Source organism: Orussus abietinus, unplaced genomic scaffold, assembly GCF_000612105.2.
Source record: "Orussus abietinus isolate OABI.00-Male unplaced genomic scaffold, Oabi_2.0 scaffold251, whole genome shotgun sequence".
In the NCBI taxonomy this organism is placed as follows: Eukaryota; Metazoa; Arthropoda; class Insecta; order Hymenoptera; family Orussidae; genus Orussus; species Orussus abietinus.
The window spans coordinates 14,960-28,425 of NW_019394399.1; the positions used below are offsets into that span (position 1 = coordinate 14,960).

Below are 13,466 nucleotides of genomic sequence, written 5' to 3' on the forward strand. Positions count from 1 at the left end.
AATTAAAGTTTTCAAAATGCTCACGAATAGACATTTCGCAGCGTTACACTCTGTCTCTATATTTTTATGTCTATGCTCCCAACTCATCTTATTGCAGCCGTGCTTTCAAAATTCTTAAAATAATGTATATGGTTCCACGAAGGGCGCTTGTGCCGAACTAAAACCATCAAACGGCAAATTTCTGAACATAACCTGAATATGTTATCGTAAAACTTTTGACTAACTAGGTGTTCTCTTTTTCTCATATGGTTATGGTTATAATATTATCTCTTTTTATCCTGGTAGAAACAATTTCAAGTATGCGTGTTACGAAAACATTGGAAACGGGAAGCAGTATTTTTCGAGCAGTTGTGATCCATCGAATCTGTCAGAATTGTAAGCTACCGTGACAAGGACTGTCAAAACTAATTATTGACAAGTTATTATTTTACACGCATAATGACAGAGGATGCCAGCCATTTAAATAGCTATTTTAAATGTGTTCTCAACATGAATGCAAAATCTAATGTAAGACTCTTATTACGTATACTTTGATAGTCTATAAAGTGACTATTTATCTAATTCGATTTAAGAGAATAGGGAAAGTAATTTGATTTTTTGCAAAATAAGAATAATTTGTTAATAATTCACTTATTACATGAGTTTTGTCAGATTTGCTCTTGTACTAAATAATAGTTTAACATATTGATCATCTTCATGGCTTAGAGAACTTATTATTAAATTATTTTTATTTCAAATATGTGACTTTTCCCTTAATTTGGTAGTTAAGCGAAGTTATCTGAAAATAATGTTTATTTTGGTAAAGAACACTGGAAAATTGATCAAAAAGTATTAACGAATCGTACCAATCTTCCAGACATGACAAAGAAGTAGGCCATCTAGATTTTTTAAGTCGTATAATGAGTTAAAGTGTGTTCTTTTCGTAGGTTTTAGAATGCAGAATCTGCGAAGAAGTATTTTCCGTAGAAGGCACGAAAGTGCCTCGTCTATTACAATGTGGCCACACGGTGTGTCACTCTTGTCTTTTGCGACTCCGACCATCCATATCGGATCAACAGTTTCTTTTATGTCCATTTGATAGGCAACCGACAGAAGTTACCGACACTGGTGTTTATAGCTTAAAAAAGAACTTTGCACTGATCGAGCTATTAGAAAAATTAGAACAGTCTAATGGAGAAAAGTCTTTAATTTTGGAACGAGAGAAACTGCAATCAACTCGTTGTGATGAAGATGAATCACATGTTGCAGTATTGTATTGTATGGTTTGTGCGACTCATTTGTGCGAGGAATGTGACGTTATTACTCATTCAACGAGAACGTTGACCAAACATAGACGAGTACCAATTTCAGAGAAACCAAGAGAAAAACCAAAATGTCCGATACATGCCACGCATATTGCAGATTTTACGTGTACTCAAGAAGGCTGTCACAATGCATTGATGTGTTATCTATGTAAAGATTATGGTCGTCATAATACTCATAAAGTAAGCAGTCCTACATTGAATTTCTGCTACATCAACATACTTTACAGTAAACTTAATTCTAGCCTGCACTAGTCGAAATTGAAGCTGAGAATATCAGACAATCAATTATTACTGCACTTCAAAAAATGACGCAATTTATGGAAAACATGAGGGATACCGCGCATAGAATTGGTACGACTCTATTTTATTTCAATAGCCGTCATAAAGTATCTAATTTAAATTCAAATTCCACTTCTTTTATTTAGAAACTGTGATACAAGAACTCGAAGGTTGGGCAATTGAAAATGCTCGGCAAAGAGTACGGCAGCATTTTGAAGAATTGAGATCTATGCTAGCGGAACAAGAGAAGGCTGCCATGACATGTATAGATACAGAAACTCGTAATAGGTTAGCTGCCCTGCGACAACAGCAAAAAGATTTAACTGGAGCCAGATCACAGGTTGCTGAAATCTGTATCCAGTGTGAAGGTATATTAGATTCCGAAGACTGGAAGCTACTGAGCAGTGCTGAGAAAGTCAAAGAAGTTTTAGTATCTTTAGAACAACAGCAACAATATTATGCTCAGCTGAGTCCTGATTTGCTTACTCCTGAATCATCAATTCCTATCATATTTAGCAGGGTTTGTAATTTCGTTTTCATTTACCATTTCAACGGTATTAATGATTTTATCTTTACCATTTTAATATATATTAATGACATGACTTTACAGGACAATAGAGTACATATTGGAACAAAGATCGATATGAGGGTAGTAATCTTGGGATTAGATGGAGCTGGGAAGACGAGTATTCTTTCTGCAATGAGAGGCATGACTCTTTCAAGTCCGCCAATTCCAACTATAGGTTTCAATGTGGAGAGCCTGGAATATAAGAATCTAGTATTCACCCTATGGGATGTAGGTGGTCAGCATAAATTTCGACCACTGTGGAAACATTATTATCATAATACGCAGGCAGTAATCTTTGTAGTCGACTCCAGCAAAAGTTCTCGTTTTGAAGAAGCTCAAAAGGAGTTATCGAAAATAGTTAGTGAGCGTGAGCTTAAAGACGCTCTTTTTCTAATTTATGCCAATAAACAGGTACCTGTCAACGGATTTTGATTTTCATAACTATTGCTAATTAGAAATATCTCTACATCTCACTAATTCTTTTTTAGGATGTAGCAGGCTGTGCAAGTGTTGAAGAATTGACCGATGTTCTATCTTTACAAAAACTATGTTGCGGTAGAACATGGCACATTCAAGGTTCTTCGCCGTTAATTGATGCCAGCAGCTCTACCCAAGGTTTGGATTGGCTTACACAACAGCTAAGTGCTCATGGGGCTCTTTATCCAACTCAAACCGTATCTTAAAGTAAATATAAGAATGCTAATTACGACAAAATTACATGCCCATTCTACTTCCATATCATTTACTGATTTGTTCTCTTAAAAACTATCGAATTATGAAAATCATGGCAGAGTACATATTTAAATGGAAAGTTAATACTTACTTGTTTGCCAGTTTTATACTATAATACAGTTGCTTTGTCACTATAACTTTTCATGTTAAAGGAAACTTAAGTTAACGAGAGCTTCTAAACAAGAGCATGTAATAATTTCTTGCAATATTAACAGAATTCTATTAACCATCATTTATGGGAAAACAAATCCCAAAATATACTCTCATGGGAATCTGCATATTCATTAATTTATCTTTCCTGTCAAAAATGAAATACACTCATCTTTGCCACTGTAATCAATGAATCTACGAAACGAATCTCACAGCTAGATATTGTCCAAGAATAAACATCCTGAGCACATCTAGAAAAGTCTTATTTATTTATTACACGATTATTGGTGGCTTGATATAATTATCAATTATTATCACTCAGTCATTTTTGCACGCACCGTCCACTTTGACTTAACTACTAGTAGTTACGGAGTGAATTACGCATACGCCGTACGGAGAACGAAATAATATTATATAGCGTTATTAAATTACATTTTTCAATTACTCTTTATGTATATAAAAACACTCGACAAACAAAAACGGAACAACTTAAGTCTTTTGGAGCTGCGACGGCACAGCGCACTTGTAGGCGCAGGTAAAGACAACTTTTTTTTGCTTGCTCGCGAGTGTAACACACACACACCCACGCGATTCAATCGACCACCTCGTCCGTCGTTAGGCAAGGAGGGCGATCGAGTGATCATGTAATCCCCGAATTGGCAGATTCCCAGCATTTGCTGTCTTCTATCAGGATCTTCAAAAGTCACTCTTCGAGTTTGAGGCGTTGACTGCAAGGGTTTCCATTTTACGTTTATATCACGTTTTCCGTCTACGCGACATTGGAAGAACCCCTCTCATATATGCTATACGGAAATCCATCTCGAAGTCGCGTGTGTGTGTGCCATTGTGGCTAGTGCATGTCGCGACCGTATAGCTCCTGGAATACAGTCTGTGTTTGTGCCTGCTGACACGTATTTACAATTCGTCGTGTTTCTGAAAAAGTAGATAAACCGTTATAATTGAGAGGCTATATACATATGTATGCTAGGTTCAAACGTTTAATATCCGCATTAAGTTCAGAAACGAGGAATTCCAGGTTTTTGTCATTCAACTAATTCAGAAATTCATCACAGGTCATCATAATGTAATTACGTAATCATCAAATGTATTTTGATATTGCAAAACGTTAATCTTTAAAGTATCAAATCTTAATCATCGACATGATTTTAAAGTGTTTTGAATATTTCTTCTATTCGGAGAGACATTTAATCATACTAAATTTATCCCGAAATATATTAATACTTGCAATAAAATAGTTAAATAAATGTATACTTTAACCGCATATTTTAAAGAATTTTAGTAAAGAGCGTAAAAAAAAATACTTATTCTCAATTTGCACATGTACTAACCTCTTCCACATCAGGAATAGCATTGTCTTCTTCTTCTTCGTCATCATCCTCATCTTCATCTTCGTCTTTGTCTTCTGAGCTTTCTTTGTTCTCCTTTTCCTTCTGCTTTCTTTCCTCTTCATCTTGTGCTTCCTTCATTTTCTTTTCTCCTTCCTGAAATGTCAAAAAATATAAATTCAGTTACATCCTTTTCTAGATAGGGAACATTATTTTCAGCGAGTTGATTATCAGTAACGAGGAATTCCAGCATTTTATCTCTCATTATTGTCAGAAGCACTTGTTCGCATCATTTAAGAATCTAAATATGAATATGTAATATGTACTAAATAGACAAAATAGGCAAATACTCACAAGGGTCGGTTTTCCGACTTCTTCTGTGAATTTCTTAGCAGTCTCTAAGTCATCTGTGATAAGAACATTGTCAAAGATGGTACCGGCCCTCACTTGCCATAAATCAAATCCAACGGCACAGATTTCATCTTTATGATAAAGGTTAGGGTCAGCCGTGTATTCTGGATTATCAATTTCTGGATGAACCCAGGGTCCTTTGTAATTCGGGTTGTCAATTTGCTTTGGTTTCCACTCGCCCTAAAAATGATTGAAAAACGTTGTTGAAAACTTCTGTGTTAAATAGTAGCACGATGATATCCGGAATAATTAGACAAATTTATTCATTCACCTTGTAATCTGGGTTATTAATCATAGGAGCTTCCCATTCCCCATCCATTTCATCATCCCAATCTTCAGGTTTAGATGCCTCGGGGTCAGGAATGTATTCTGGTTTGTCCCAGTCGTCAGGTTTCTTATCATCGGGATCAGGTATGGTAGATTTGTCATCCCAATCTTCTGGTTTGGTCTGCGATGGGTCCTTGATTTTCTTTGGTGGCAAGAAGTCCCAGTCTACTTCCAGTTCTCCAGATTCTACTTCTTCATTGTCGATAAATACCTGAAAGCATTTCAAAATTACGTTACGAGTACTGCTATAATATATTAAAAACTCTGGGAGTAACAAGTTCTTTTAATATATTTTAATTATAAGAAAAACGAGATACTAGCAATTTAAATGGCTTGTTGCTCTTCGCATTGTACATAATGGTAAGTATTTGCAAACAACATACCAAGAATACGCGAGATAATCTTTGCTCTTCGAGTTACCGTAGCACTTACCCTCAATGATAATGCCTAAGGGTATGTGACTCTGGACTCGATACTTAATACTTTTTAAAACAGAATCATTGACAATTAAGAATAAAAGTCAGTAGTACCTTGTATGTATTATCTGGGTTAACGACAAGTGTGTAAATATGAGTGTAGATATCATCTTTGCAACGAATGTCCTTATTGATCAGAAGATTCTTTCCCTTATAATTGAAGATGACGTGCACCTTCTTGGTACCAGGTCCACAAATGTCCGGACCTGCAAGTTGAAGTGATGTTATTAATAAACGAAGGCGATAATCATTATATCCAAAATCTATTCACTTCATTCTTACCAAACATTATCAAATATGGACTCTCTCCATGCATGTCCTTTTGATCCAGTGAGCAGTCAAACACCTTTAAATAACCACCACCACAGTCAATATTCTGTTCATGTTTAACAGAGAACTGAATGACAAGTGGTTTATCCTTGTTGCTAAATGGTGTAAACTTCCTGCTCAAGGCGTAAAACCTTGCATCTTGCGAAGTTTGGATACCTGACAAGTATTCACAGCAATTTTGTTAATAATCTGAATTTTGTTTATCTTAACGTATATTCAGTACTTGCTAAACTACTTTTTACTTAAACAAAAAACCTAGGACTAACATTTTTTACAAAAGTGTATCTGCAATTGGTACCTGACAAATGCATGTACACATTTTCAGGGCATAATTCAGACCTTATTGCTTTCCGAGTATTCTTTAGCACTTGTTCTCCATGTTAAAGAGTAACAAGTGACTCTAGACTCGGAATTATAAATAAGAACAATCATTTTTCGATGGTAACATACGATAATCCTTGTCAATTATAACTGAATAGGATTTTTACATAATTGATCTTCTATGCCTTTCTCACACAAAGAAAGCATTACATATTTTCCTTGACAAATCATTCTCTATTTGTACTTAATAATATAAACACAAATGATAATTTTTATATTAAGTAAAATATGAGTGTTACCTTTGTCATTTTCTGGATCATTCCAAAATTTGCCATGGCTAAGAACAAATTTTCCAAACTCCTTCCCAGGATGCTCCGAGTATACCCATTCCTTCTCCCAAGAATCTATATAAAATATGATTCAAATTAGATATTTTGGCTCAAATTAATTAAACATGTGAACAGAACTAAAACAATTAGTAATTTAAAAATTAAACGCAATACGTATTAAAGTATCCTGTAACGAAAAAACCATAATTGAACTTATGTAAATTAATTTTGTAATTGGTTTTATATAAGTTCACTAAATTTAATTTACATTACAATAGTTTAACATAAATTGAATACCAACACTAACTCTATAGTTATTTAATTAATAAAAGTAAATATCTGTCGCCTAAAAAACTGTTCATGTTACTTCCAATTTAACAATTTTTTTTGTAAAATCACCTACTTTTACCATTTCTTCTGTGGATACAATATACAATCGTAAAATGTTTACAATAATCTTACGATGACAATAATTCTCCAACATATCATGTGTGCATTTTGTATTCACTTTTTCAGTGAGTACAAAAATACTGAAATTTGAATAACAAAGTAAGACGATAAAATAGAAATAATGCAATATTGTAGCATACCGCACAATAGCTTTTATTTCTAAATCAGCGCTAACTTAGAATAATCTTTAAAAATAAATTTACCAATCTCAGAAAAAGCTTAATTTACGTTATCTATGCTAGGAGGTATGCTTTGAGATCGTGAATAATGCAAATAGATAAACATTTTAAATAAAGTTCCATGATCTATTTTTAGGTAAAAAATAACGACAAAAAAGACAACAGCTATAATGTTTGTAATATCCGATGAATCATTAGATCAAGTAAACCTGTAAACCACAAACCGTAAAGGAAATTAACGGCTAAATTTAATATTACTTTCGAATAATCCATGCAGGTACACATATTTTAGTCTTAAAAAATTTGAGGCTATTTAAACGATCAGATAAATCACTTCCTCCGACGTAATATTAAAAACATGGAGTACTCGATTACTCTATTGCCAACAATTTGCTAACATCCTACACAACAATTGGTACGACTTTAAATAAAATTACATTTTATTTACTGAAACCAATGAGTCATGAAAAAAAAATGCAAGTAGGCTCTCACATCCCACTCTCAGAATCGACACGGTGGCATATGGAAAAAGTCGCTTACGCATTCTCACAATTTATAGAATAAATAAACCGGTAGTTCTAGCAAAACTGGTAGTGCATTTCTTCCGTACTTTCGCGTGGCTGAAGGATGTCGGATCGATGTATGTCGAAGCGGTGCGGATCTTCGGAAAGCTCAGTCGGCGGCCAAGAGATTCGGCCACATTGATGAATTTAAGAATATTTTCAATGAAACAGGACACAGAGGACCATCGCGAGGGGGATACGAAAGCCACGTAGAGGGTGTGGTTGGTGTAGGAGCGAATCCTGGGGCGTGCGAGCTGTTCGAAGCTGCGACTCGTGGCGAGCGTCGCGGTCGTTCGCGCCGCGAAATGAAACCCACTTACCGTCGAGGAATTTCTCTTCGAAGAAGACTTCCGCGGTTACAGCGGAGATCGCCAGGACGGCGAATAATGCGCAGAGGGACCGCATTTGGGCGTCCGAAGATGAGAACCCCAAGCAAGACGGACCTATCCACGTAACGAACCAACCGATAATGCCGGAACGCCAGATGCGGGTGCCCGTGTAGCAGCCGCCGGGGCAGACAGATGGAGCGCGCTCATTGGACGAAGCGATCCGACCAATCAGCTCCGACCACGCTCTAACCGCTGGAGTCCGACCGGCTCCACTTGGCGCCACGGAAAGTGACGCGGCAGTCCACGCAACTACTTCGAGTTACCGACCAATCCTCGCGCGACAAGAGTCGTTTTAGTACATGCATCACACGAGAGATACTCTTCATAATTATAATGTAGGCATAATGTAGTTATACCGGACATTTCAACTTTCACCTACGGTCATGACACAATATGATTCCGTTAGTATCCACTAAGAGTTTTGTACGATTTTATCGCAGGCATTGTTATCTCTTGTCGATACATTACTAAACCGATACAATACGCTTACTAGGAGAATCATCGGGATCGGACGCCGCCTTGTAGAACTTTCAGATTTCTAGCCAGTAAAAATAATATGATAACGTAGATATAAAAATAATATTGGGTAATATCAAATAATATTTACGAAATGCAAGCAAGATACAATATTTGCAATGAAGAAACTGGATGTTAGGATTCTCACATATTTTTTATGGTCTAGGTCGACTGGTCACTCCGAATGTTATAAAAGAAATATGTAGGTTAAATTAAAGCCACACGTCAGTTTCTTTGTAGAATTAAAAGCATTCCTTAAAGATGTGTTGGCTTTATTGGTTATATGATTCATTCTTGTATTTTATAGCAGTAATATTATGTTCTTCATTATGTTAGCTCTTTAGCTATTTTAAATCAAATATTAGATTTGTTATGATCCTGCTTTAAGTGGGTTTGGTTATTTCAGATTTAATGTGATATGTTATTCTTTATTGTATTGTTTTTTTATTATTTCATTTCGTAACCATGCACTAGCCAAAACGTTTGATGTTTAATCAAAGATTTGCAGCGTTTGAGACTTTTGACAATAAATTATAACCAATGATTTCAAATGCTTGAAAGTATAAAAGTATGGTGCGGTAAATCAAAATATCCAGTTGTTATGGCAACACCTTAGCTCTAACAAAGAAGAGGTTAAGCATACTTGTCCGATATCTGTCAAAATTGACATAGACAACTCTCATGTATTAAATTCTAAGTACATCGTAAGCCGTAACATTGCTGAGTAAATATGACACAAATTAAAACCTCAACAGACTTAACATCACTGAATATGTTCAGTCAAGAAAATATTCTGAAAGAACGTGATCAAAATTGTGCATCATCTAATACGAGTAGTATTAGTTCAGTTGAAACTGTTGATAATGTAGACAGTCCGCTAACCCTTGCCTCTGGCGATGGAATGAATTTACTACGAAGACCGAAGCTAAGTATAAAATTACCAGTTGCTCTAATTGAATGCGTTGATTTATATTCAACGAGTGATGAAAAAGAATCACAAAATTTAAAGGTTACAACAGTTAACAAAAATGTTGACAGTTTTACGGAGCCAATATCTTATTCAGAAATGGATTTACGTAGTAAGGCTATTAACACTAAAGTAAGTTTAACTAATGAAATAAATAAGTCAAATTCTTTGGAAGTAAAGAATGATTCTGTAATTGATGAAACATCAATCAGTGAAGAAATTGAGGAAGAAAATCATTTGGTATCCAACATTTCACCTGCAAGCATTCAATCTGCCATGAACGGTACAAATAAAATTATAATTTCAGAAATTCATAAAAATGAAGAGCAAAATTTAATTCCACAGGACAGTCCAAATTCTTTCTACACTGATGATTTTTCTGAATTCTCTTCTACTTCGTCTAGTATAATGCAGGAAGATGAAAAATCATCAGAAAATTCTTTCAAAACAAGTAATTCTGAAAACATAAACCTTAGCCAAGAAAAATGTATATCGCAACGGTCAAAGGACACTCATAGTCAAATTTTATCAGAGAACCAAAGTTTCTCATATGAAAATAGCATAGGGATTCAAGAAAAAGAAGTTATTGAATTACTTTCATCTAAAAATAAACATACTACTAGTGAATATGAAGTACAGCTTCAGAGGGAATCAGATGATAACGACGTGGACACATCAATACAGACCAATGATTATCAAAGGAGTCAAAATTATAAAGTAAAATTACGAAAACAGGAAAATTCTGAACATGAAAAAGTTAAAAATCAACAGAGCTGTCCCTCATTAAAAAGTAACAAGAAGAAATTAAAAAATATATCAAATAGGAAGCTGTTAACGACTGAAAAACAAAGTTGTAGCGGATTTAACTCTTCTACTTGCTCCGAACGGATTATTAACCCAGCACCAAATTCTTCAAAGCCAACCAAAGCGAATGAGAATTCACACGCAACAATTAATTTAAAAGATAAACATATTATGGTATTATTTAGTTTGGAAGGCGAAAAGGTCTTATCTCCTAACAAAGCAAGAACTGAATCCATGTCATCAACGGATGAAGAAATTTTCTCCAAAAATAGTAGAATCCGGGCAGAAATTCCTCAACAGAATTTACAAAAATGTACAGATATCAGGAGGGCTGAGAGTGTCATAACATCACCTAACGTGACCAAAGATATAAGTAATCTAGTGATAAGAGGATCAAAACCTGAATCAAATGATACATCACAATCATCGAAAACTCAATCAAATAATGCTATTAAACGTAAAACTATTATAACCAAGTCTGTCTCTGTTAATCATGTATCAAAGCGCCCTGACCTCTTACATTCAAAGAAAAGTCTCAAAGAAATAAAAGTGTTTAGTAACGAACATAATGATACCAAGCATTGCATTAGCATGCCGTTAAAAACTTTTAAACATAACAAGATATTGAATATTTCTGAGATACGAACTGCCGGAAGATATAAACAGAGTGAAAAAATGGTTAAATCTAAAAATAAGAGCGATCGATCACAGAAAATTTATCGAGAGTGCGAGTCTGTTTTTGTACAAAATGCTCATTTTCGTAATCAAGAAAAAAGAAGACGTAAAACAAGATCAAAACCTCCCAAGCAATCTCATTCTAAAGGGGTAACATTTCTTAAATTCAAGCCTCTCGAATTTCCAAACATTACTGGATTCACACGTTCTGGTAATTTTCATCTATTAATATATATATATGTACACAACATGAATATTATTTTTAAATAATTATCTCGAAGATAATATATCCATGCAGTAAAAGGACTTCGTCCGTGAAATTTAGTCGCATTTAAATATTTAAGAAATATTCTACCCAGGCGTTTAAGTCCATCCATTTCTCTTAAATATAATGTCTACACCGATCATATGGAATCATTTTATAGATAACATTTAAATCGATTTGAAAAAGTTATCCTTTATTGTACAAATTGTGAGCACGTTTATAAACTACAATTTTATTTCTGATAAAAACAATTTTAGGGTGTAGGTAAATGATTTTTTAATGAATTTTATAGTGGGCGCCTAAAAATCATCTACCCGTTGTACACGTCTGACGCTTAATAACTCCACTTAAGGAGCATTGTTTAATTTCAACCGAACTCTAATGAATGTTTGATATCGATCGTTACAAAAGGGTCACGTTTAGAAGTCAAGGTGTCATTAACCGATTTTTTTTTCTCTTTATACGTAGAAGTCACATTAAAATCATCTAACGAATTCCCGAGCCTTCTTCGAAGCCGAATATCGGAGATTCAGGAATGGTTGAAAGATCAAGTCATTTTGTACCGTAACTACTCCAACCTGGCGTCTGCAATCAACGCAAAATATGTCCCGACGACGTTGGCAGGAGCGAAGAAGGTCTGGTCATTTTCTCCTGTTAATCATGTAATTGTTGCGTAACTTACGCACGTAAACACCCATTGCGACGCACGTAAAATTACCGGTACGTGCACCGGTATAGTTAGATACGCTTAGCAAAAAACTTTTCAGAGCGGACGACGTTCCTCATCCGAAGAAAAGTAAAAGGGGTATGATTAATTGGCCAGTGATTAAATAGCCTTTAACGAGATATCGAGTAAATCAATCGTGAAGTTTATTGAGCAATTGAATGACTATCGACGACGCGGCAATCTTTAAGAGACGCTGCATCAAGCCGTTGACGATATTTTTCACAAACGAACGTTTTGAAACGACGATCGCTTTCGAACTGTTTCATGATCTTCTCTTAAGATACAGATAACGTAACGGTTGGGATGAATCGGGAGAGTGATTAAGAAATTACCATTTACGAAGTCGCAGACGAACGAGGATATACATAAAAACCATTTGGTAGGTGAAGAGATATTTATATTTATATTTATTTTTAATTTTCAGGTTATTCGTGATATGCAGGACGAAAAGTGTAACAGTACCAGGTACGATTGATGGAGTATAGATCGGTAAACTAGTCAAGCGTTGAAACGTTAGATCAAGTATGTTATGTCGTAACTGTGGACACGTTTTAATAAAAGAAAAAGCCTCGGTTTCTTCTACACCCGATGTCTGGTTTTGTAAAGTTCACGACAGAACCAGTGGACTAATATTCCGGGCAGGTTTTTCATTTAACAGAACGGTTGTGATCAGGTTTCTCATTATTTGGAACTTTCTAAATACATTGTTCATAGCATGGCAAAATCCAGCAACTGGAATTTGTTGCAAGAAACGCACAGAACAATTCTTGTAAAAACCATTTTCTGCTAAATAGTGCCAGGTCGAAAATGTTTTTGTTTTTAATTTTCTTTATTAATTTTTTTATGTCTGAATTTACAATTCACCCCCAGTCCCACGCGCTATATAAAAAGTTACATCACTTTTACAAATTAAGACTGTTCATTGGATTAAGTTTAATTGCTATTTGACAACTTGATTTTCATTTTGGGTATGGTCTTTAAAGTATATCATGAGTGTGTTTAATAAAAACTTGAGGATTCAGCAATTTTTATATGTAGTTTTGCTACATATGATTATCCACTGAACACCAAATCTAACAGTTACGTAACTTAAAACTAACAAATAACATAACGTTTGTTAAAATGTAATAACCTAATAGTTACGTAACATAGAGCTAACTAGTTACCATTTGTTACAATGCAGTAACTTAACAGTTTTGTAACATAGAGCTAACAGGTTACATAACATTTGTTACTCTTATCTCATTATATTACTGTCCTGATATTACTGTGTATATGCAGTACATACTTGTAACAAAAGAGAACTACATTGGTGCTGTCATCCATTTTTCTGCATCATCATCATCGTCAAATGTCAT

At 34.9% G+C, this 13,466-nt stretch overlaps 3 protein-coding genes across 3 annotated transcripts; 2 read left to right on the top strand and 1 right to left on the bottom strand.

Moving 5' to 3' along the window:
• Positions 1-284: 284 nt before the first annotated feature.
• LOC105694717 (E3 ubiquitin-protein ligase TRIM23-like) lies at positions 285-3,287 on the top strand. Its single transcript, XM_012415640.1, has 6 exons — positions 285-507; positions 927-1,484; positions 1,547-1,655; positions 1,730-2,103; positions 2,194-2,562; positions 2,640-3,287. The coding sequence occupies exons 1-6, from the start codon at positions 439-441 to the stop codon at positions 2,832-2,834; spliced, it is 1,674 nt and encodes a 557-aa protein (XP_012271063.1). The 5' UTR covers positions 285-438; the 3' UTR covers positions 2,835-3,287.
• LOC105694718 (calreticulin) lies at positions 3,284-8,248 on the bottom strand. Its single transcript, XM_012415641.2, has 8 exons — positions 8,086-8,248; positions 6,544-6,648; positions 5,876-6,079; positions 5,648-5,799; positions 5,062-5,328; positions 4,734-4,970; positions 4,383-4,535; positions 3,284-3,966 (listed from the first exon to the last, which is right to left on the bottom strand). Exons 1-8 carry the CDS (start codon positions 8,168-8,170, stop codon positions 3,949-3,951), a joined length of 1,221 nt encoding a protein of 406 aa, XP_012271064.1. The 5' UTR covers positions 8,171-8,248; the 3' UTR covers positions 3,284-3,948.
• A 1,425-nt stretch (positions 8,249-9,673) lies between these two features.
• LOC105694661 lies at positions 9,674-12,675 on the top strand. Its single transcript, XM_012415532.2, has 3 exons — positions 9,674-11,327; positions 11,850-12,016; positions 12,533-12,675. Exons 1-3 carry the CDS (start codon positions 9,737-9,739, stop codon positions 12,581-12,583), a joined length of 1,809 nt encoding a protein of 602 aa, XP_012270955.1. The 5' UTR covers positions 9,674-9,736; the 3' UTR covers positions 12,584-12,675.
• Positions 12,676-13,466: the final 791 nt, after the last annotated feature.